This window comes from Lynx canadensis, chromosome F2 (assembly GCF_007474595.2).
Source record: "Lynx canadensis isolate LIC74 chromosome F2, mLynCan4.pri.v2, whole genome shotgun sequence".
NCBI classification, from domain to species: domain Eukaryota; kingdom Metazoa; phylum Chordata; class Mammalia; order Carnivora; family Felidae; genus Lynx; species Lynx canadensis.
Window position 1 is genome coordinate 79,030,096 of NC_044320.2, and position 21,026 is coordinate 79,051,121.

The 21,026-nt window shown below is 41.1% G+C and overlaps 1 protein-coding gene across 1 annotated transcript in view; it reads left to right on the forward strand.

Moving 5' to 3' along the window:
- PXDNL (peroxidasin like) overlaps positions 1-20,695 on the forward strand; it is a 266,765-nt gene extending 246,070 nt beyond the window's left edge. Inside the window, 3 exon segments of the mRNA XM_032591901.1 lie at positions 2,404-2,533; positions 17,773-17,886; positions 18,657-20,695. Of these exon segments, the coding sequence (XP_032447792.1) occupies positions 2,404-2,533; positions 17,773-17,886; positions 18,657-18,779 (367 nt within the window). The 3' untranslated portion in view covers positions 18,780-20,695.
- The last annotated feature ends 331 nt before the right edge of the window (positions 20,696-21,026 follow it).

A 21,026-nucleotide genomic window follows, 5' to 3' on the forward strand; every position in this document is an offset into this window, starting at 1 on the left:
TTGTCACTCGGCTACAGGTTGGACGATTTCAATTTCAGCCTCCTGCCAGTCTTCCCGTATTTTACGCTCACACACTTTGCAATTGGGAGTTATCGTTGACGTGACAATAAAAAGATAATAGCAGCTTTGTTTTGTCCTGTAGCGACGTACTTCAGTGACCCATCGTAGGTGGTTCTGTGCTGCTCGGGCACAAGACATTCGTATGACGGAAGGTGGGGGGGGGGCGTTCCAGGGGAAACCCGGCCGAGTTTGCTGACCGGCTCCTACAGGGCCAGATCCCCTCGATCGCCGTGCACAGAGCACGCAGGCTATGACTTCACTCGTGCTTTTCTCCGCACATTCGTCTTTCTTGCATTTACCCTCCCTCACTTCAACACACTGTTCATGAGTTCGCATCACTTTAACTTGACAAATATTACTGTTCTTTCATCACAAACTCTATGCTGAATTTCATGCTCCTAATAAGAATTGACAATGTAGTGGGGCACTTGGGTGACTTAGTCGTGAAGCATCTGGCCCATGATTTCGGCTCAGGTCATGAGATCCAGCCCTGTGTCTGGCTCTGTTTTCTCTCCTTCCACATTGCCTGAAACAAATCTAATCAGGCCTAAAATGTGTGGTTAAGAAAGGACTTTTAAATTTTGTTTCTACAAATCCTGATTTGCATCTAGCTGTGCAATTTAATAGCTGTATAATATGGACATGTTAACAACCTTCTAAGCTACAGTATTCTCATCTGAAAAACAAGGCTATTTCAAGTATCTCTTAGCACCGCTGGGTGCCTTGATTGAGGTGATGATGTGGCCTCCGGGGCAGAACAATCAGAACTGCAGGGTCCCTGAAATGGGTAAAGAACTACAGTCTGCTTTATTTAGCCTCGGTGACTCACCCACACCCCCTACTCCAGGCAGAAGCCATTACTTTCTTCTCTGTCTTCCTCGTACAAATGTTGTATTTCCTGCTCGCTGGTCACCCAGTCTTTTCTGAGAGAATGTGAGCAGCCTCCTTGCTGGAAAGCACCCCCACATCTGTGTAGTGTAATGCCGGTCACATGACCCCCCCCCCCCCCCCACACACACATCCTTGTTCCATTGTAAACACCATCCGATTGTGTAAAATCCGGTCTTGCCGATATCAGCTATTCCCCACGTTCCTGCATTCAACGAGTTAGATCTTGGTGATGCCTTTAGACAATCATGCAGACTTCTTTGTGGTTAAATCCCTCTGGTTAGACGCTGATGATTTACAGGAGAGAGCACTACGAAGACAAAAATCTCAGATAATTTTAATTCAAATTATCCATTGTCATTAATATCATCCATATCGACACTTGTGCCCTTGAATTGATTTGAACACAGCATCATAGTAAAAGCTGGTGTATGGTCCCTATTGATTCGTGGCACCTCTAAGTCAGTGTCTTAAGGGACATAGAGTTGATCTAGTGACTGAGCATAACTGGCAGTGGTAACTCCTGTTCTTTTCCAGTGCTACCTTTTTCTAACTTCTCTCCCTCTGATGAAAACTCTGTGACATGTCCTTGGTTTAGGAATTGTTTTACAAGCTCATAGGACATGTCTGGCAAGCCATTTTCTTACTCAACAATAGAGGACAGACATCAAGCAGAACAAAGGGGAACAGTTTGGAAAGTTACAACGACTTCTTCACAAGGAACAACTTTTAACGAAATTTGGAAAAAAAAAGAAAACTTGACATAGCATGTCAAGTAAATCAAATTTATATATAAATATTTTTAACAAGATAGCATAATCATAGGTGGGTGGAACTTTCATTTCAGTTTTCTAACCTCATTATTTACCTCTGTCTTTTGAGAACTTCAGTTGAGCTCCAGGAATTATCTTTTAAATTCAGCCCGAGAATTTTTATTTCCTTTTATTATCGACAATACTGAGCTATTTTGCATCTGGTTTAAGATTAGATTTTTGTCAGACTAGTATTCTTATCTTAATTTAGTTCTTGCCATGAGTTTATAATAGAGCAAGGAACTTTCCCACCTGGGTGCTATATAATATATAATATTTAATTTGTCACTGCTCTTTCACTGTGAAATGAAATGAACAATTTTTAGCAAAAGACATAATTTGAGATCTAAATAATATGTCAAATAGATAGGTAATACTTCATGGCATTCCCTTTATTTCCTAAGAAACATTTCCTTATCATTTTAAGTAAACTATGTGAAGCAGATGTGACACTCTGGATTGTCTCCTTAAGTGCCATTTAACTTTAATTTCTAATTCCAGTCACATCTTTTTCTTTTGATGGTCACACAGAGCAGCAGTGACAATGCCGTGTACATTCCAATGCCTGAGGAATACTTGGTGATTTTTTTTTTATCATGCAACTTTTATTTTTCAGCGTTTTGTTTGCTTCTTGTACACACAGGCAACAAGATCACTTGTCCGTAGTTGAAGATGGTAGAAATGTGACGTTTCTGGCAAAAACAGAGTTTGCCCAAGATTTCAGCAATTTTGCAGCAGAAATTCAAAAAACCATCAAAGCTCTCAGAGAACAGGTATGTTCCCACGCCCAAATAATACGCCCTTATTGTATAGATTGGAATAAATGGATTAAAAAAAATCTGACCAATAACTCTGGAAGTATATAGCACAATACCGGGATAATAAAACGGGGTTATTATATATGTGGAGAGCTTCCTTGTAATAGTTGAATTCAGGGAAGGAGGACTTGGGTAAAACCCACATCCTGTCTACTAAATGCCGATGTGTTCCGCACGCAAGGGTTCCTGTGTCGGGGGCTCTGTTCCTGCTCAGTGCATCCCTAAATAGTTGTGTTTGATTCTCTCTTCATCTCTGTGGATGTAGATAATTTGTAACAGGCACAACGCGTACTTTTCTCATAATTTTTTTTTTTTTTTTTTTTTTTTTTTTTTTGAAATGGAGTCAAGCAAGCCTCTTAGGGATTACTGCTTTGTCTGGCTTTCCTTTCCTGAAAAAGTGATTGTTGAAAATGAAATTTCCACATGCCTCCGCACTTTTGCTTATTTTCTCGGTTGTCCTGGCTCATGGTTTATTTCACTTTTCCTAAAACTTGGGAAGGAACCCATGAGAGATTTGGCTTGATTAGACATGGCAACTCGACGGTTTTATTCAGACATGGAGTCCGGTCTCTTTCAAGGCACGGTGCCATGTTGGCTGTTCCTTTGACTTCAGTGTTACTGGCTTTAGTATATGCTTTCCTTTGTTCGTCAGCGCCTTGAGGCAGAAAGCACTGCGGGGGGGTGTGAGAAGAACCCAGGGTCTGCTGCCAGGAACTTCCGATTTTACGATTTTACGAGTTGTGTGACCTGGGCAATTTATGTAACCACTCAGAGCAAGTGTCCGGCCTCTGGACTTTCAGGAATGTAATGAGAATCATATGAGATTATATGGCAGGGGCACTTTGCGAACAGTAACCCTCTCAGTGTATTACTGTTGCATGTGAACATAAACATATCATCTCGCATAGAAATGGGAGATTACCTGTTTGCTGTGTGTGCCCCCCTGAGGGGCTGGCCGCAGCCACGGTCCGCATCAGTGCTCTACCTACCCATCAGTGCCCGTCCTTGTGACCAGAACGCCCACTTGTCCGGTCACGGGTCCAGTCTGAGTCTGAACATAAATCTGAGAGATGTGAAGCATTGTTTCTAGAAGGTTATTCGTAAAGGTTCAGGTTATTCTATCTTGGCCTGGTTGAGGTGACCTAGGACCCTGGGACATCACTGAGTCTGGGAACCTCTCTTTCATTTGCAGTGAGCTCACGTGTCGTAGAAGAGATAAATTATAATGGCGGGACAGAGTCCTTAGCACTGGGCTGCAGAAGGTAGACTAGTCCATTTATTTATGTAGGAAATTCTTTTTTTCATAAACCTCTTTTACGGGATTTGCAGACACAGGTAGAATCCATAAGCAACGTTTCAGTCCAATTTTACCTACACGTTGTTGGTGATAATTACACCTTTGATATGTCTTATAGTGATTAGAAGCATCCCAGATACCCTAAGACTACAGTAGCTGGCCCTGCTACGTGTCCAATAACACTCTGCGGTCGCACATTATCTCTAAATCTATCCAGAAAAGGTGTTTTTCCCTGTTAATTTGCTCTGCTCTTCCACTCCATTGTAAATTTCTTAATAGCTGGGACGGTCTCACCGCTGGCTTCTCTGTGCCTGACACACAGTACAGTAAAACCTTGGTTTGCCAGCATAATTCGTTCTGGAAACGTGTTTGTGATCCAAAGCACTTGTATATCAAAGCGAATGTCCCCATAAGAAGTAATAGAAACTCAGATGATTCATTCCACAACCCAAAAATATTCACATAGAAATGATTACAATACTGCAATATAGCGCAAAATAATAAAGAAAATACAAAACGTAAAGAAAAATAACTTAACCTGCGCTTACCTTTGAAAACCTTCATGGCTGGTGTGAGGGAGACAAGAGAAAGGAGGGCTATTGCATGGGACGACTTTCACTATCACTGATGGGCCATTGTAAACGCTCACACGAATGTTGACTATAGTACAGTATTAATCAACTCCTGTCCTATACTGTACTTAATGTAACTGACAATCAGGCAGCAGAGGGAAGGGTCTGACTGAAGAGTCAGCCTGACCTAGGATGAAGCAGAGCATTCCTAAGCTTACTCTCGTACGGAAAATCAAAGGACTGTCCATAGGTCCTTTGAAGTGACAAAAAACATACTAATGCCAGTTGTGGGCACCTCCCAACGTTCTGAAAAATCACTGATTACTGACAAACGCCGCGGCCTGAGATTGAACTTTCCAAGCATGGGTGATGATCCCCCAAAATCCCGCAGTGAGAGAGAGAGAGAGAGCTGGCGAGCCAGCAAGAAGAACCATGGGCCCGGTTGTGATCATGTGACATTCGGCATCACGTACTCCTCGTGTTGCAAGACATCGCTCGTTTATCGCGTTAAAATTTATTAGAAGTGTTTGCTCTTCTGGTGGAACACTCACAGAACAGGTTACTCGCCATCCAGGGTTTTCCTGTGCTTGTTGAAAAGCAGTCTTTTTGTTGTAAAGCAAAGAGTGTCAGAGCTATCAGGAATACAAAGGGTGTGTTAGGACCGGACAAGGCTGGAAGAGGCAGTTGAAAGGTCCTGAGAGCTCTTCTAGAAGTCCAAGGTTTCCCTTCCACAGATGGGAAGACGTTGCAGTGGTGCACAGAGCTGCGTGCGCGCTGAATGACGCCTAACAAAATCTTCACAGGTAAAAAATGGGATAAAGAAACAAGTGTGACGTAATACCAGCATTGGGAAATCAATGCAGATCGTGTAAAGGAGACTGGACAAGGAGAAGAGTTGAGGATGGAACACAGATAAATGGAACCCATTTCCTGGGTGGCTCTCAGGAGCGTCTACAGCTACACCTAGGACCAGAGCAGTAGGCACTCACAGGTGGACAGGAAGAAGACAGGAGTGCTGAGGGCAAGCCGTGTTTTCAGATAGGAGAAGCCCTTAGGATTTGCTACGAACCTGTCATTACCGTACAAAGACCTGAGTTTCAATGTTGAAATGGTGAAAGTGAGCCTCTTAGCTAAAGACAGACATTTCTGACGACGCGGCGTGTGCAACTTTGTGGCTTTTCTGTTGCCCGTCAACACGGATGCAGTATATCCTGTAAATAAATAAAAAACAAAACTCAAACCCTTTGATGTATGAGAAGTGGGCATCCCGATAAAGTCGTGTGTATTTTTCTTGGTCAAATTGAAGACAATGAAGAAGTAGATTAAACAGGATACGGAAACAGTAGTCCATAGTGGTACTCATCACACAGGAGATTATTGTTGTTCTTGAGACCTGTCCCTTGTCTATGATAAAAGATTCCAACCTTCATTATTAGCGAAGGGTTTCGACCTTTACTTTCTAACCCTAGAAAGTCTACGGGGCTGTGAGATAGCGTCAGTCTTGACGGTTTCCGTTGTTTGTCGTTTACATTTATCAGGTGACTTTGGAATGTCTAGAAAAGATATGCGTTGATGTTGATCCCTTAACCATGATAGAATCAAAGTAATGAAAGTGGTCTGCAAATTCCGTGGTATTCTAGCTGCATTGTAATGGGTGGATTATGGCGGATTATATTTGCCTTTTAAATATGATTCTGATCATTGCAGAGATAATTAGAGCCAAAGCTACACTCAGAACATTTAATTATTTCAGTTTTTGATAGTGCCTGATTTACTTGGCCGTGGAGGGTGTCTGGTCGGGGAGGTGGTTGTATATAATAAATAATGAGATGATATTTAAAAAAGTATACCTTTAATTAAAAGTAAACTCTGAGCGAGGTTTTCAAATTGGTGTCACAGTAAGTACTTTATAAAGAATAGTTGAAACTTGGGGACAAAATCTCAGATCCCTGGTATCATGTTGAATGAATATAGAGTATCATAAGACATATGTCAGACTCAAGCCCATCAGATTTTTAAAAGGAAATCCAAGCCATCCAAATCAGGTCTTAAACCACTTATTTCAAGTTCTATTCAAGTTAAGTAAGGTAGACAAGGTTGCATTTAATATTTAAAATTGATAAGATAAGCATATACTATATTTTGGTATAAACGTCAAGACATAATAAAATTGAACCGTGGTCTTCATATGGTAGATGCTTTTTCCCACAACGCTTTAGTATAATGGGTATATTTTCTCCTTTTCTAGGACCCTATCATATAGGTATTTATTATTTTATGGTTGAGGTTCATGGTGTTTATACCTCTGTCGTTGTGACATCATTAGCCAGAGCTAGAATTTACTTGAAACATTACAGGCTAGGAATTCATCTTGCAGATATAGCTTTTGCTTGTAGAAAAGAAAATGTCCTGTATATTTTGATGCAATTTCCAGGGCCACAAGGTGAGAAAAAATGGAGTCTACCTGTTTTACTATATGGAACTCAATTTTCACAGAATTACATAATCATGACAGGCAACTTATTTTTCTGTCACTTTTCAGAAATTGTATCGTACACAGTCAGATCTCAGACCTTATGACACAACTCAAAAAGTGCCTAATTTTGAGTATTGACGAATAGCACAGGGGAGATGCACCGATCTCACTGAACTATTTGCATGTGTTTACTTAAAATCATTTGGAATAGCACATCAGTTTTATGACATTTTAGAGGGAATTTTATTTTCTGATAGTTTCTGATGGTTTGTTATTTCTTGTTATGGTTTTTTTCAATAGAAAGATGAAATTCTGAAATTAAATGTAAACTGTAAGCTTATTTTATTACCCAAGGGGATGTATTGTATAAGTCAGGTCTCAGGGAAAATAACAGAAACTCCTCTAGTTGTTCCAAGAAATATTGGATTTTCATACAAGAAGTCAGAGGTTTTCACAACTGTTTGGAAAAGTGAGAGGAACAGAAGTCATAGAATCAGGTGCGGGAAGCTATTTGGTCCACAGGAGTTTGCCTGGAAGCCACAGTGAATCTCAGCAATTTTGCAGAAGCCTCGAGGTCAGCCTGTGTACCTGTTAACAACCATGCTTGAGAATAATACTGCTCTCCTTCCCAATCCTACGTGAGCGCCTCTCATGGGTAGGACTAACCCAGAACCATACACGGAAAGAGATTGGGGTATGGTTGTCTAGATTTCTCCTGACATCTGTGGAAAGGTGCAGTTGATGATAAGTTAATGATAGGTAATCCATGGCCCATATTTAGGCAAGATCGTACATTTCGCTCTAACTTGGTAATTGGGTGGTGGGAAGGATGGAATGTGAAGGTAGAAACACACCTTGTGGTCACAAAGACAAAATTCTTGGTCTGAATTCAAATTCGTTTAAACAAACAGTCCAACGGGTATGAAGAGAGATATACAGAGCAATAGATTGACCATTGCAATTTATTAAGCCAAAGTGAGTCTTTTCATGAGTTCAATGGGGGCAAAAATAATAATAATTTAGCCTGGGGAAGAAAAGCATAAATTATAACTGTTCCAGAAAACCCAGATCCATCACTTTATTGAACAAGTGTATGAGGATGAGTGAAAGAAAGGAATCAAAGATACTCCAGAGTCTTCTATTGAATTAAGGGACAGGTAATGTTACCAATGTAACATTAACTAATGTAACAAACCATGGAAAGTGAAACGATGAAAGCTAAAGGAGGTTGTGACATACATAAGGAACAGAAAGATGTCAAGTATGGCTGGAGAGTAGGTAATCAAGAATAAGAAAAATGACATGAGGTGAGTCTGATGTTAAAAGTACTTCTTTTTTTTTTTTATATATTTTTTTTTCAATGTTTATTTATTTTTGGGACAGAGAGAGACAGAGCATGAACGGGGGAGGGGCAGAGTGAGAGGGAGACACAGAATCGGAAACAGGCTCCAGACTCCGAGCCATCAGCCCGGAGCCTGACGCGGGGCTCGAACTCACGGACCGCGAGATCGTGACCTGGCTGAAGTCGGACGCTTAACCGACTGCGCCACCCAGGCGCCCCTAAAAGTACTTCTGGTAAGATCCCCCATGGAAGTAAGGAACATGGAATTGGACACGGAAGGATAGATGATCCTTGTTACAAGTAGCAAAGAACTTAGGTAATTTATGTCTACTGTTTTGTGGAACTCTAACCTGTGAGCGATGACCCTGGATATCTAGCTGAGGAGATTTCTAAGCAAAGTATTGAAGGAATGTTCTGACTTAACCTTCCTGCTTATAGGAAAATGCAAAAGGAGAAAGAGAAATTGCAAAAGGAAATGTTAAGCAAAAAGCAACTAGAACTTGAAGATTTAGAAAATTCTCAGCTTCTCCTAGGTACCTATCTGTGAGAAATGGAAACATAGATCCACACGTGAACTTGTATATGAGTATTCGGAGTAGTGTTATTCCAAAAGTGAAGATAACCCAAATATTTATCAACTGATCAAACAGAATGTGGTGCGATGCGATGTAATATTTACTTGGCTGTAGAAAGGAATCGAGTACTGATACATGCAACAACACTGAGGAGCCTTTAAAAACATTACGCGGGGCGCCTGGGTGGCTCTGTCGGTCAAGCGTCTGACTTCGGCTCAGGTCATGATCTCACAGTCCGTGAGTTCGAGCCCTGCGTCAGGCTCTGTGCTGACCGCTCAGAGCCTGGAGCCTGCTTCAGATTCTGTGTCTCCCTCTCTCTCTGCCCCTCCCCCGTTCATGCTCTATCTCTCTCTGTGTCAAAAATAAATAAAACATGAAAAAAAAATAAAAAAATAAAAACGTTATGCTAAGTAAAACAGACCTGTCAGCAAATGTCACATACCACACGATACACAAGCTGTCCAAAGCTGTAAGGCTTGTAAACAAATCTATAGATTTGTAAACAAAACAAATCTATACATATAAGAAGTAAAGCTAGTGGCTCCGGGAGTGGAGAGGGAAATGGAGGTTGAATGCTGATGCAGACAGTGTTTCATTTTGATGTAATGCAGTGTTTTAAAATTCGATTGTGCTGATGATTGCACAGTTTTGTGAATGTACTAAAAACACCGAAGGAGAGAGGTTTTCTAAATTCCTTGGGGTTTTCAACATAGACGATTCTGTCATCTGTGAATAAAGGCAATTTTATATCTTTCCATCTATATACCATTTATTTATTTTTTTCCTTTATATATATATATATATATATATATTTTTTTTTTTAACCTTTATTCATTTTTGAGAGACAGAGAGACAGAGCATGAGTGGAGGGGGGACAGAGAGAGAAGGAGACACAATCTGAAGGAGGCTCCAGGCTCTGAGCTGTCAGCACAGAGCCCGATGCGGGGCTCAAACCCACAAACCGTGAGATCATGACCTGAGCTGAAGTCGGACACTCAACCGACTGAGCCACCCGGGCGCCCCTATTTATTTTTTTATTATTTCATTATGACTAATGCCGTAAGATAGTAAATGTAAGATAAAGAAATATAAGATGATTTACTAGGACTTCTGGTAAAAGTTTGAATAGGACTGGTGAGAAATGAGTTCCCGTCTTAGGTGAACAGCACCCTGAATCTCATCATTGAATATGATGATTTTTGTAGCTTTCTAAAATCAACTTGTGAGAATTCCTCACTGTTATGAGTTACTGAGAGTTTTTATCATGAGTAAGTGTTGGATTTTGTCAAGTCTTTTTTTGTTACTGGTATCATAAACATATGATTTTTTTTTTTAGTCTGTTGATATCATAGATTCCACTAACTGGTTTTGGATGTTAAAAGCCTTGTCTCCCAGGAATGAATCACACGTGATTATGATACATAAGTGTTGTTATACGTTGTTAGATTAAATCTGCTGTGTTGTTGCAAATTTAACCACCCCCGTGCATGAGAGGTACTGGTTGGTAGCTTTCTGTTCTCCTAGTTCTTAATCTGGCTTTGGCTTTAAGTATTCTATTGGCTTCTATGTTCTGGAAGGGGTTGCGAAGTACTGCTCATATTTATTTCTCCTTTCCGTGTAAGTCACCAGGGATTCCATCTCGGCCTGGCGCTTTCTTTGTTGGGAGGTTTTTAAATTACTGATTTAATTTTTTAATAGATACAGGCTGTTCAGGACATCTATTTCTTGTGTGAGTTTTGACACTTTGTGTCTTTTTTTTTTTTTTAATTTTTTTTTTTTTTCAACGTTTATTTATTTTTGGGACAGAGAGAGACAGAGCATGAACGGGGGAGGGGCAGAGAGAGAGGGAGACACGGAATCGGAAACAGGCTCCAGGCTCCGAGCCATCAGCCCAGAGCCCGACGCGGGGCTCGAACCCACGGACCGCGAGATCGCGACCTGGCCGAAGTCGGACGCCCAACCGACTGCGCCACCCAGGCGCCCCTATTTACTCTTGAGACAGACACCGAGCATGAGTGGGGGAGGGGCAGAGAGAGAGGGAGACACAGAATCCGAAGCAGGCTCCAGGCTCGGAGCCGCCAGCCCAGAGCCCGACGCGGGGCTCGAACCCACGGACCGCGAGATCGTGACCTGGCCGAAGTCGGACGCCCAACCGACTGCGCCACCCAGGCGCCCCGACACTTTGTGTCTTTAAAGGAGCTGATCCGTGCCGTCTGTTCCTTGAAATGTACGACTAAAAGCCCTAAACATCACATTTAAACCAACAAAGGAAGACTCAGAATGGTGGAGAAAAGAAAGTTTTCTGGCTAGTGACCGTGGGCCCCAAGGAACAACGTAATGTTTCCCGGGTTTCAGTGTTTTTGTTTTTTCCTCACGTAACCCAGTTTGGAGCTGAATAGTCTGGCAACTTCGAAACGACAATAGGTAGAAGGAAAGAAAGGCCCAACGAAACCTCACTCTCTCTAGGCAAAAGACCAGGAAATGGGCGGCCTAGTGTTAGAGAAAACTCGCAGGCTGTAACCACCCTACCCCAGCTAAACAAAACAGACAACTGTGAGTCCACCCACTGTCAGCAGTGCTCCTCGGTGAGGAGCCCAGACTCCCACCCACTCCAGCTGTATTGAGGCATCCTGACATCCCCGGTGAGGCTACTGTCCTAGGAGGCCAAGTAGGAAACAGGGACTTGCATCCCTTGTAGGTGGCTACCATCAAAAGCAGTGGAGACTGTGGGCACTTCCGCTCTTACCCAGTAGCGGTGAGGCACCCCTCTCCTTCCCCACTGGGGTGGTGCCAGAGGAGGCCTCTTGGACACTTAGGACCCTCCACTGCTTCCCACTGGTAATGAGATCACTGTTTCCTTTCCCCACCTGGTGGTGTTCGTGGAGGATGGGTGAGGAATAGTCAAAAAGCGTACCTACCTTTCCCAGCTAGTGAGGTATGAGTGGAGGCCCAACGGAGAGCCAAGACTCTCAACTCCATACAGTATTAAGGAAGAGTACTCCCTTGGGCATCAGCAGAAACCAAGTGGGGAACGTAGACTTCTGCTCGCACACGGCCGCAACGGTGTGGTGCCCTCCTTCTCCTGCTGGAACAGTTTCAGAGGAAAACACCCGCAGCAGAAGGTTTAAATGAGAGCCAGAGTTCTCATACCATAACACTCAAGATGTCCACATTCAATAGAAAGTGATTCATCGTGCCAAGAACCAGGAAGATCTCAAATGGAATGAGAGAAAAAAAAAAAAAAAAAAAAAGACAGTGGAATCCAACGCTCAAGTGACAGAGATACTACAATGATATGAGAGGGATTTTAAAGCAGCCACCAGGAATTCAAGGAAAAGAACACAGGGAACTGAAAAACAGAAACCATAAGTAGAAAGCAAAACAAATACTAAATTGGTACATTTAAGCCCTAACAGAGCAATACTTTTATTAGATGTAAATATTCTAAATATCCCGATTGAAAGACAGATATTAACAAACTATTTAAAAAGCATAACCTGGGGCGCCTGGGTGGCTCAGTCGGTTGAGCGGCTGACTTGGGCTCAGGTCATGATCTCGCGGCCTGCGAGTTCGAGCCCCGCGTCGGGCTCTGCGCTGACAGCTCAGAGCCTGGAGCCTGCTTCAGATTCTGTGTCTCCCGCTCTCTCTGACCCTCCCCCGTTCATGCTTTGTCTCTCTCTGTCTCAAAAATAAATAAACCTTAAAAAAATTAAAAAAAACTAAAAATAAATAAAAAGCATAACCTAACTCTAAGCTGTCTACAAGAAACTAACTTCCAAGGTAACAATATCGGAAGGTTGAATGTAAAATGGTGGAAAATATATATTATACAAACATGAATCAAAATAAAGCAGGAGTAGCTAAGTTAATTTTGGAGAAAAGAGATCTCAGAGGAAAGATTACCAAGGACAGAAAGGGATATTCTATAATGATAAAAGAACCAACCGCAAAGAAGACAAGTCTTAAGCATACATGCACTAGTTAAGAGAACTGGAGAATATTTGAAATATATGGAGCAAAAACTAATAAAACTGAAAAGAGAAATAGACAAATCTGCTTAGTTCAAAACTTTAACACTCCTTTCTCAATGATACAGAGAACATCTAAAAGGAAAAGTCAGTAAGTTTCGGAAGAATGCAAAAATGTCTTCAAACAGTAGGATCATTTGTATAGCATACTCGCTCTGACATAACAGAACACTCCCTCTTTTCAAGTGCCCATCTCCAGGACCAAAACAGACTTTATTCTGGATTATAATAGAAACATTAATAAATTTTAAAGAATTCAGGTCATAGAGAGCTTGCCTTCTGAACACAGCACAGTAAAACTAGAAGTAAGAGAAAAGCAACAGGACAGTGACCAAATATTTGGAAAGGAAGCAACACACTTTTGAAGAGTCCATGAATCAAAGAGGAAGTGTCAAGGGGAAATAAAAAAAATACAACGAACTGAATGAGAATGGAGCATAAATTAACATAAAGTAGCACAGAGAGGGAAATTTGTAGCCCCAAATACAGACAATAGAAAAGAGGAAGTGTCTCTCAAATCAATGTAAATTTTTATCTCAAGAACCTAGAAAAGTAACAACTAAATAAATTCAGAGCAAAAAGAAGGAAAAATCTTCACACCTAAATTTGAAAACTTAGATCAAGTGGACTAATTCCTTGAAAAACACAAACTACCACAATTCACCCAATATGAAATAGATTATTTGAATAGCTTTATAGCTGCCAAGGAAATTGAATTATTAATTGAAAAAATCTCTTTCCCAAATTCTTATGTGCAGATGGCTTCACTGGAGAAGTCTACCAATTTTTAAAGAAAAATTAACAGTAATTTTCCAGCAATAGCAGAGGAAGGAATACTTTTCATTTTTTGAAAATAGTATTAATCTGATACCAAAAACTAGACAAAAGCAATATAAAGACAGAAACCACAGACCAATATCCCTCAGGAATATGGATGCAACAACTTTTAATAACATATTGGCAAATAAAATATAGCAATACATGAAAAGAATTATACAACATAATTAAGTGGAGTTTATTTGAGGAATACAAGACTGGCTTAATGCTCAAAATCAATCAGTGTAACCCACTGTAATGTAGTAGGCTAAATGGTGAATGATTGAATGCTTTCCTTCTAGAATTGCCAATACATAAGGATGCCCGTTGTCACCATTCTTATTAATCACAGTGGTGGGAGTCCTTGCCAGTGTAATAAGGCAAGAAAAGGAAAAGGTCTACCGATCGGAAAGAAAGAAAGAAAACTATTTTAAGATGATTTTCTAAGAGGTCTTAGAAAATTTCAAGAAATCTACCAAACTATTCCAAGAATTAATAAGTCCACCAACGTCGTAGGATAGAATATATGCAAGATAAACATACAAAAATAAATTGTATTTCAGTACACTAGCAATAAGCACATGGGAAAACAGGCAAAAGAAAGTTATGGTCCAGCATGTTTTTTGACTTCCCACCAAACAGCCTCTTATTCTCAAGACTTTATAATTAAGTCCAGAACAAAATTTCATCGTGCATTATATCTCTTATATTTATGGTACATAGTTCTCAGACTGTTTCCCTTAAATAGTTTCTTTGTCATTTGAAAATACTTTATTCCCCTGAGCTCCAGGAATTTACAATGGATGTGTTGCTGTCATTTGTCTATTTTGCTTTTCTATACTTTTCTCCTTGAGGATAGAAATTGTCACCTAAATATCTTTTTCATACCTTAGAATTGCCTCTCCTTTTTTTTTTTTTTTTTTTTTTTGTTTTGGACTCATTCAACATTACTAATGTTTTCATGTTCTCAGTATTTTTAGAAATAAAAGTATTGTTGTTTTTGTTTTTTGTCTTAGTCTTCTAGACCATAATCACTAACATCTCTAGAGATTTTTATGATTTTCATTCACCCATGATCCTGCTCAGGCAAAGACTAATTCAGTCCACATCTGGTCATTGTAAAACCCTATCATTCCTGCCTCCATCATAATTTTTAATTTATCCTACAATCGTCTCCATTCTCACTGCTTACATGAAGCCGTAGATTTAGCCTTTTAGTTCATCAGTGTTTAGCTGGCATATACTGCATACTTAATAATCCTATTGGGTAATGAATAAATTAACGAACAATGGATGTCACTTCCCAAGTGTAGCCACTATAATAATACATTACCCCCAAAGGCCCATCCTGCTGTCCTACTTCAACCCAAATGTGGTCAAATATTTTACATGATCAATTTTATTTATTTATTTATTTATTTATTTATTTATGTATGTATGTATGTATTTATTATTTTTACATCAAGACTTTTTGTTTCCTTCATGAATGCCAAGTTCATGAGTATTCTTGGCTCTTTAAAATGTAGTCCTAACCCATTTTTAAATCTAATTTCCAAATAACTTTTTTCACATTTTATGTTTTTCTTTCCCCCAAGGTTAAAATCTCACTGTTCACCCTCCCCTCTTATTAACTTCATTCACATATTTTCCCTCTAGCTGAAATGTACTGTCCCCTTGCCCACATGCTCATATACATAAATACTCCCATAGCCAAATGCCATCTTTATTCAAGGCCTAGCACAAGTACCATTTAAATTGTAAATTCTTCCCTGATTACTCCCTTTTCTACTCCATTTCCCTAGAAATAATTGTTTTTCCTTGAAATCCCATGCCATTGTGTGTATGCTCTTAGGACACACAACATATGGGCTCGTAGCATACTTATTTTTGCACAAATCCTCTCTCCCTTACTATACTGCAGACTCCTTAAGAAGAGAAACCCAGGAATGTTTATCATTGTAGTCTTCCCTAGGACTAGCTGACATATAGCAGGTGCTCAATAACCATTTAAAAACAAATCATTGCTTTTACGTCTTCAGGACATCTAATTTGGTCTCTTGTTTGTATCCAAATTTTTCTGGGGCACAGCAGTTTCTGTCACATATAAAGAACAATGGTCAAGTCTTTGAAATTGTTTTATAATTTCCCACCAAATAACAGAGTTCAGAGAATCTGAAAGGAACGTTCACTAGAGGAGAAAAACATAATGCTTCTTAGACACACACTAGAAAGGTCTTTTGAGAATATAGGATCTAGTGCTAATGATGCTCATATGAGTTTGCTAGCACAGAAGTCACAAACACCGCAGGCTAGGTGGCTTTACGACAGAAATTTATTTCTCAGAGTTCTGGAGGCTGGAAGTCCCGGACTAAGGTGCTGACAGAATTGGTTTCTCTTGAGGTCTCTCTCCTTGGTTTTCCTCTTCACACGAACTTGTCACTGGGTGTCTGGACCCTAATCTACACTTCTCAGAAGGACACCAGTCACTGGGTGAGGCCCCATCTCCATGACCACATTCTAAGTTAATTACTTAAAATTTTTTTTTAAGTTTATTTATTTATTTTTAGAGAGAGAGAGAGAGAGAGCGTGAGCGAGCCCTGAGCTGGGGAGGGGCCGAGAGAGAAGGAGAGTGAGTCCCAAGCAGGCTCCGCACCATCAGCACGGAGCCCGACATGGGGCTCAAACCTACGAACCGTGAGATCATCACCTGAGTCAAAACCAAGAGGCGGGTGCTTAACCAACTGAGCCACCCAGGTGCCCCATTAAGTTAATTACTTCCTTAAGGATTTTGTCTCCAAATACAGTCACATTCTGAGGTATTGGGGGTTAGAGCTCCAACATACGACTTTTGGGGGACACTGTTCAGCCCATAGCAGTGCAGCTGCAACCTTCCTAAGTCATTCAGTGCTCTTGGACTTAGCCTCTTCTTTTGGAAAACTATATTATTTTCATCCTTTCTAAAATTCCTCTTAATTAAGCATCTTTAATTTCTCTGTGGACCATTACTCTTTCGTAATGCGTTCTCTAGAATGTATCTTGGCGAATGTCACCATCGTTTAGGGGCCTTGTGAAACCTGGCACTTCGCAGTCTTGCATCTTTCTCTCTTCCCTCCCCCCAGGCCCACCAGCGAGCTCCACCTGCCCGGTGGCGTTTCCCACTCTCACTTCTCCCTTTCCCAGCTGAGCCCATGTGGCTCTCCTCTGCCCTCACTGGTCTGCCTTCATAATGTCCTTACAGTGATCACTGTGATTCTTCCCCCATTGTCCAGAGACTGTAGTATCTAAATTAATTCATCAGACTCTTAAGGTCCTGATTTTATGGCTGCCTTGACTCCCTCAACACTCCCCCTGTGCCTTTTACCCTTCCACAGCAATTTATATTCCCGAGATACTGACCTGTTTGTGGTCCCCATGCTTTGGTCAGACGTTTTCCCTTTTGTCCGAAACGCCTTTTCCCTGCTCGTTCTGAATGATTTTGTCACATGTCCGCTTACAGCTCAAATGCTTTTCCCCACGTGAGGCCTCCCTTATTCCCTGAGGGAGAACCGAGAGAGGGTTGCCATCTGCTTTCCCACTGATGTACGTACCCTCATTATCTAACTGTGACTTATTGACCCGCCGTTCTACCAAATCTTAAGCTCCTGGACACCCTGGATTGTTTTATCTTTGAAATCTAATAAACATTTGTTCAAGGAATGCTGTTTATGATCACCTGAGTACAAGAAAATAAACTCTTGACTTGTTGAATTAAGATGAGTGACTACCGAGAAGATTTCTCTCAAATATCTAATTTCACTCATTTGATTCTAATCCTATTCTTTTGTAACTTACCCGTGTCAGATATCAGATCCGTCTTCAATATTTTGCCACATCTAGGGAATTATTAGCTTCGACCCTGGATGACTGAGATTCAGTAAGTTTGGGGTAAAAAAAAAAAAAAAGTGAAGAAAAATTATGTTGGCTTTGAAGTTTCGTTCGCCCTCTAGGTGTGTGCTCACACGATAGAGCATTTCATCACACCGTGTTAGTTATCTGCTTTGTTGCCACTGTTTCAATTCCCACTTCCTTTCCTTCGCCTCCTCTGTCAGATAAACAAGCTGGAGGCACGCCTCAGGCAGGCGGGATGCACGGATGATGAAGGGATTCAGAGGAGAGACCAGGAACACTGGATGAAGGACGACTGCATTCGCTGTACGTGTAAGGTATGCGTTGCCAGAAGTTTCTCCATCTTCCTCCTCCTGTTTTACTCCTGCTAGCCTGCCACTTGAGACGTAGCTGTAGAATTCAAGAGAGGGACTACGGTCTCTCTCGTGAGTAGATTTGAGGCCTGTTTTCAAGGTCAAGCTACTGATGTGAGTTCTCGAGGCTTCTGGTTATCGATGTAACTACGGCCGCTCCCTAAGGAGCACTTGTTGGACACCATGTGGGCTTTTCGCATTTTCACTGATGATGGAGGGAGCTGATGCTCCGGGTGTTTAGTGGGCTTTTCCCGAGGTCACACGAGTAGACAGAGGCAGAAATGGGGCTCGAGTTCATCTCCTTGTTCTCCAGTCGGGCTCGCGATGGTGGTGTTGCCTGAAAGCACTTGGTTAAGTGTTAAAACATGTCTCCTGGGATCCACCAGAAGGGAGCAGCTCAGTGTTTCTCGAGTTGAGTTTTTGAACAGAGCTGATGCCGATCGCTGCGGCCTCGCCCCACAATGAAAACCCACGAGCTTCCTCGTGTAGGTCACACCCCGTGCCCTGCGGTTTGGGAGGTAGCATTTTATAAGCCAGAACTTCCAGCCTCGCCTTTCATGCTGCACGTTTAGAAATAAGGCATCAGGCAGGGTTACGTGTAAAAATGAGCTCATACCGTGGGTAAGTTTTCGTGACATTGAGAGAGCCAATCAGAGTGCGTATCAGCAGAAACTTTTAAAAAGGTCACGCCACTGTCAGAAACATGGACATAAGCTTTGAATGTTGCCTTTCAGAGTGGCCAGGTCACCTGCGTGGTGGAGACTTGTCCCCTGGCTGCGTGCCCCCGTCTGGAGTCGGTGAAAGGAACCTGCTGTCCGGTTTGCGGAGACCCGGCCGATTCCCCGGAGAAACGCTAACCAGTGTCATCGCTCTTGAGCCCTGAGTGGGGGAATTTCTCAGGAAAAGACAGGCACGTCGGACTTCAGTACTTTTCACCCGGAGTCACACTCCAGGCGCAGAAGTCACTGACAAAGTAGTTCATTTAACTCTCCGACACACGGGAGATCTTTTGTCTTTCCATCTTCTAATGTACCGTGAAGTAATGCAAAAATTCAAGTCTATAAAGTACATAGGAATTATTTTATTGTAAGAAGGATTTCGTATTGAAAGCCACCAGTTTTATCTGCCGTACATGGAAATGAAAAGAATATCATGCGGCATTGTTTTTTTTTGTTTGTTTGTTTGTTTGTTTTTAGATCTGAGGATTGTGGAAAAGCTCTCATGTCAAAATTCAGAGAGATTTTATGATCTCCAGGAATTTTGAGAGGATACGTTTTGCACTCAGAGAAAACACCTGGAAAGATTTTTGCGATAGCTTCGGCACAACGCGTGATGCTGCTTTCCTATTGCACTCTGTCTTTTGCGCCTAGAACCTAGATAATGGCCAGATTTTGCTGGAAACGCACTTCCCTTAACCGTCACGAGGCTCTAACTTGTAGAACATTAGGGGGAAGTCGGGGAAAGTATAATTTGGGGGAGCTTGCTATGTTGTGCATTTGGCTGGGAAATACAAACACTGTGAAGCGAACGAGCCTTCAAAGGAGCGTGGCACAATACCCGCCTTTCCCTTGTGCCATTCTGGTCACGTGTGAGGTGTCGAAATTGAAATTTTCCAAGTCTGAGCAACTTGGGAACAATTCAAATCTGAATTTACTGTCAGAAAAATGGGAAATGCCTGCGGCTTAAACGAAAGGTCGTGCTATGAGATTTCTTCTAATTTTGGCACTCTGTATAGCATCTCAAATACAACCCAATATAAAAAATAAAAATTAAAAAATACAGCCCAATAGAGAACAGGTTTAGCTATACTCAGAATTGGATGTTTAGTAAGTTAGGTGAGTTTCTTATAATCAATGCTTTTAAAATATTGTGCACCCATATGTAGGGGTTGGTTACAGTTGTTGGTAGATTTCTTTAAGAAATTCTTGTTCTAGAACCTTTGAGGAGAGACTTCATGTAGTGTCCTGCCCAGGGAGGCTCTTAGGGTGGTAACTCTACTGATACCCAGTTGCAAAATAGACATTTAACAACAGGCATCATCTCCCAGTATTTAGAAGCATTGTGTGAAGTGCAGGACTCATTTTAGTCAAAATATCCTCATGGTTTTAGTATTATGAGTGAAGAAAGATGTTTTTGGAGTTTGATGATGCACATCATTATTTTAAAAATGTGCTGGTGATCCCCTCCCAAGATCCCAAATAACTTCTATGAAACAGTTTACGGGCAAAACGTAGTATGTCCTAAAGGTTTGACATTTGATGCCTTTTGAAATCCAAAGTAATTTCTACTTAACGTTTCGAAAGGCAAAACGTAGCAGGTCCCAAAAGCTTGACATTTGGTGGCCTTTCCAAACCCAACAAAGTGAAATGAAGCCAAACCTCATGGAAGTGTAATTTGTCCCTCTGAAACAACCACAGCAAGCGTATTGCAAATGACAGTAACACAGCTAAGAGTGGAGGCTTCTCGTCATGTTCATTTGTCATTGTATCCTTTCCTTCAAGTTGAAGCAAGACCTGCATGGTATCTCGTGTTATTTTTTTATACCCTGGCCACATGTTAACATGGATGCCACCTGGTCAATGTTTGGCTCATTAACCATAAGCAAATATCAAAATAACAGCATCAAATTATCATTTAAAATGGAACACGGGAATTTTAAAGCTTGTCCGTCAGTCGACAATTGGAAAATATTCAGTCCCCCTTACAGATATGGTTATAATGCAGATTACCTTTCTTCTTTCTTCATTTTACTGCATTTCATTTATTTCACTATGTTTTTTAAATGTTTCATTTTTAAAAGTTCATATTGCACACAATAAAAATTTCAAATATTTCCCAAGGATATATAAACCTTTGTATTCCATTCCTGCGGTCCAAATGCGAATGCTGTTTTCAGTTTTGTATGTGTGTGTGCGTGTGTCTTTGTGTGTGTGTATTCTTCTATATGTTTTCTAGGCCACACAAGTGTGATGACACAAGTGTTTCTTCCTTAGTGATTTTGTTTATTCCAGGGAACCATAAAACACTGAGAATCCAAGTGTATTCGTTAACAGTATTTGACATGTTATATTCTGCCATGAAATCTGCTGGAGGTAAAATTTAGT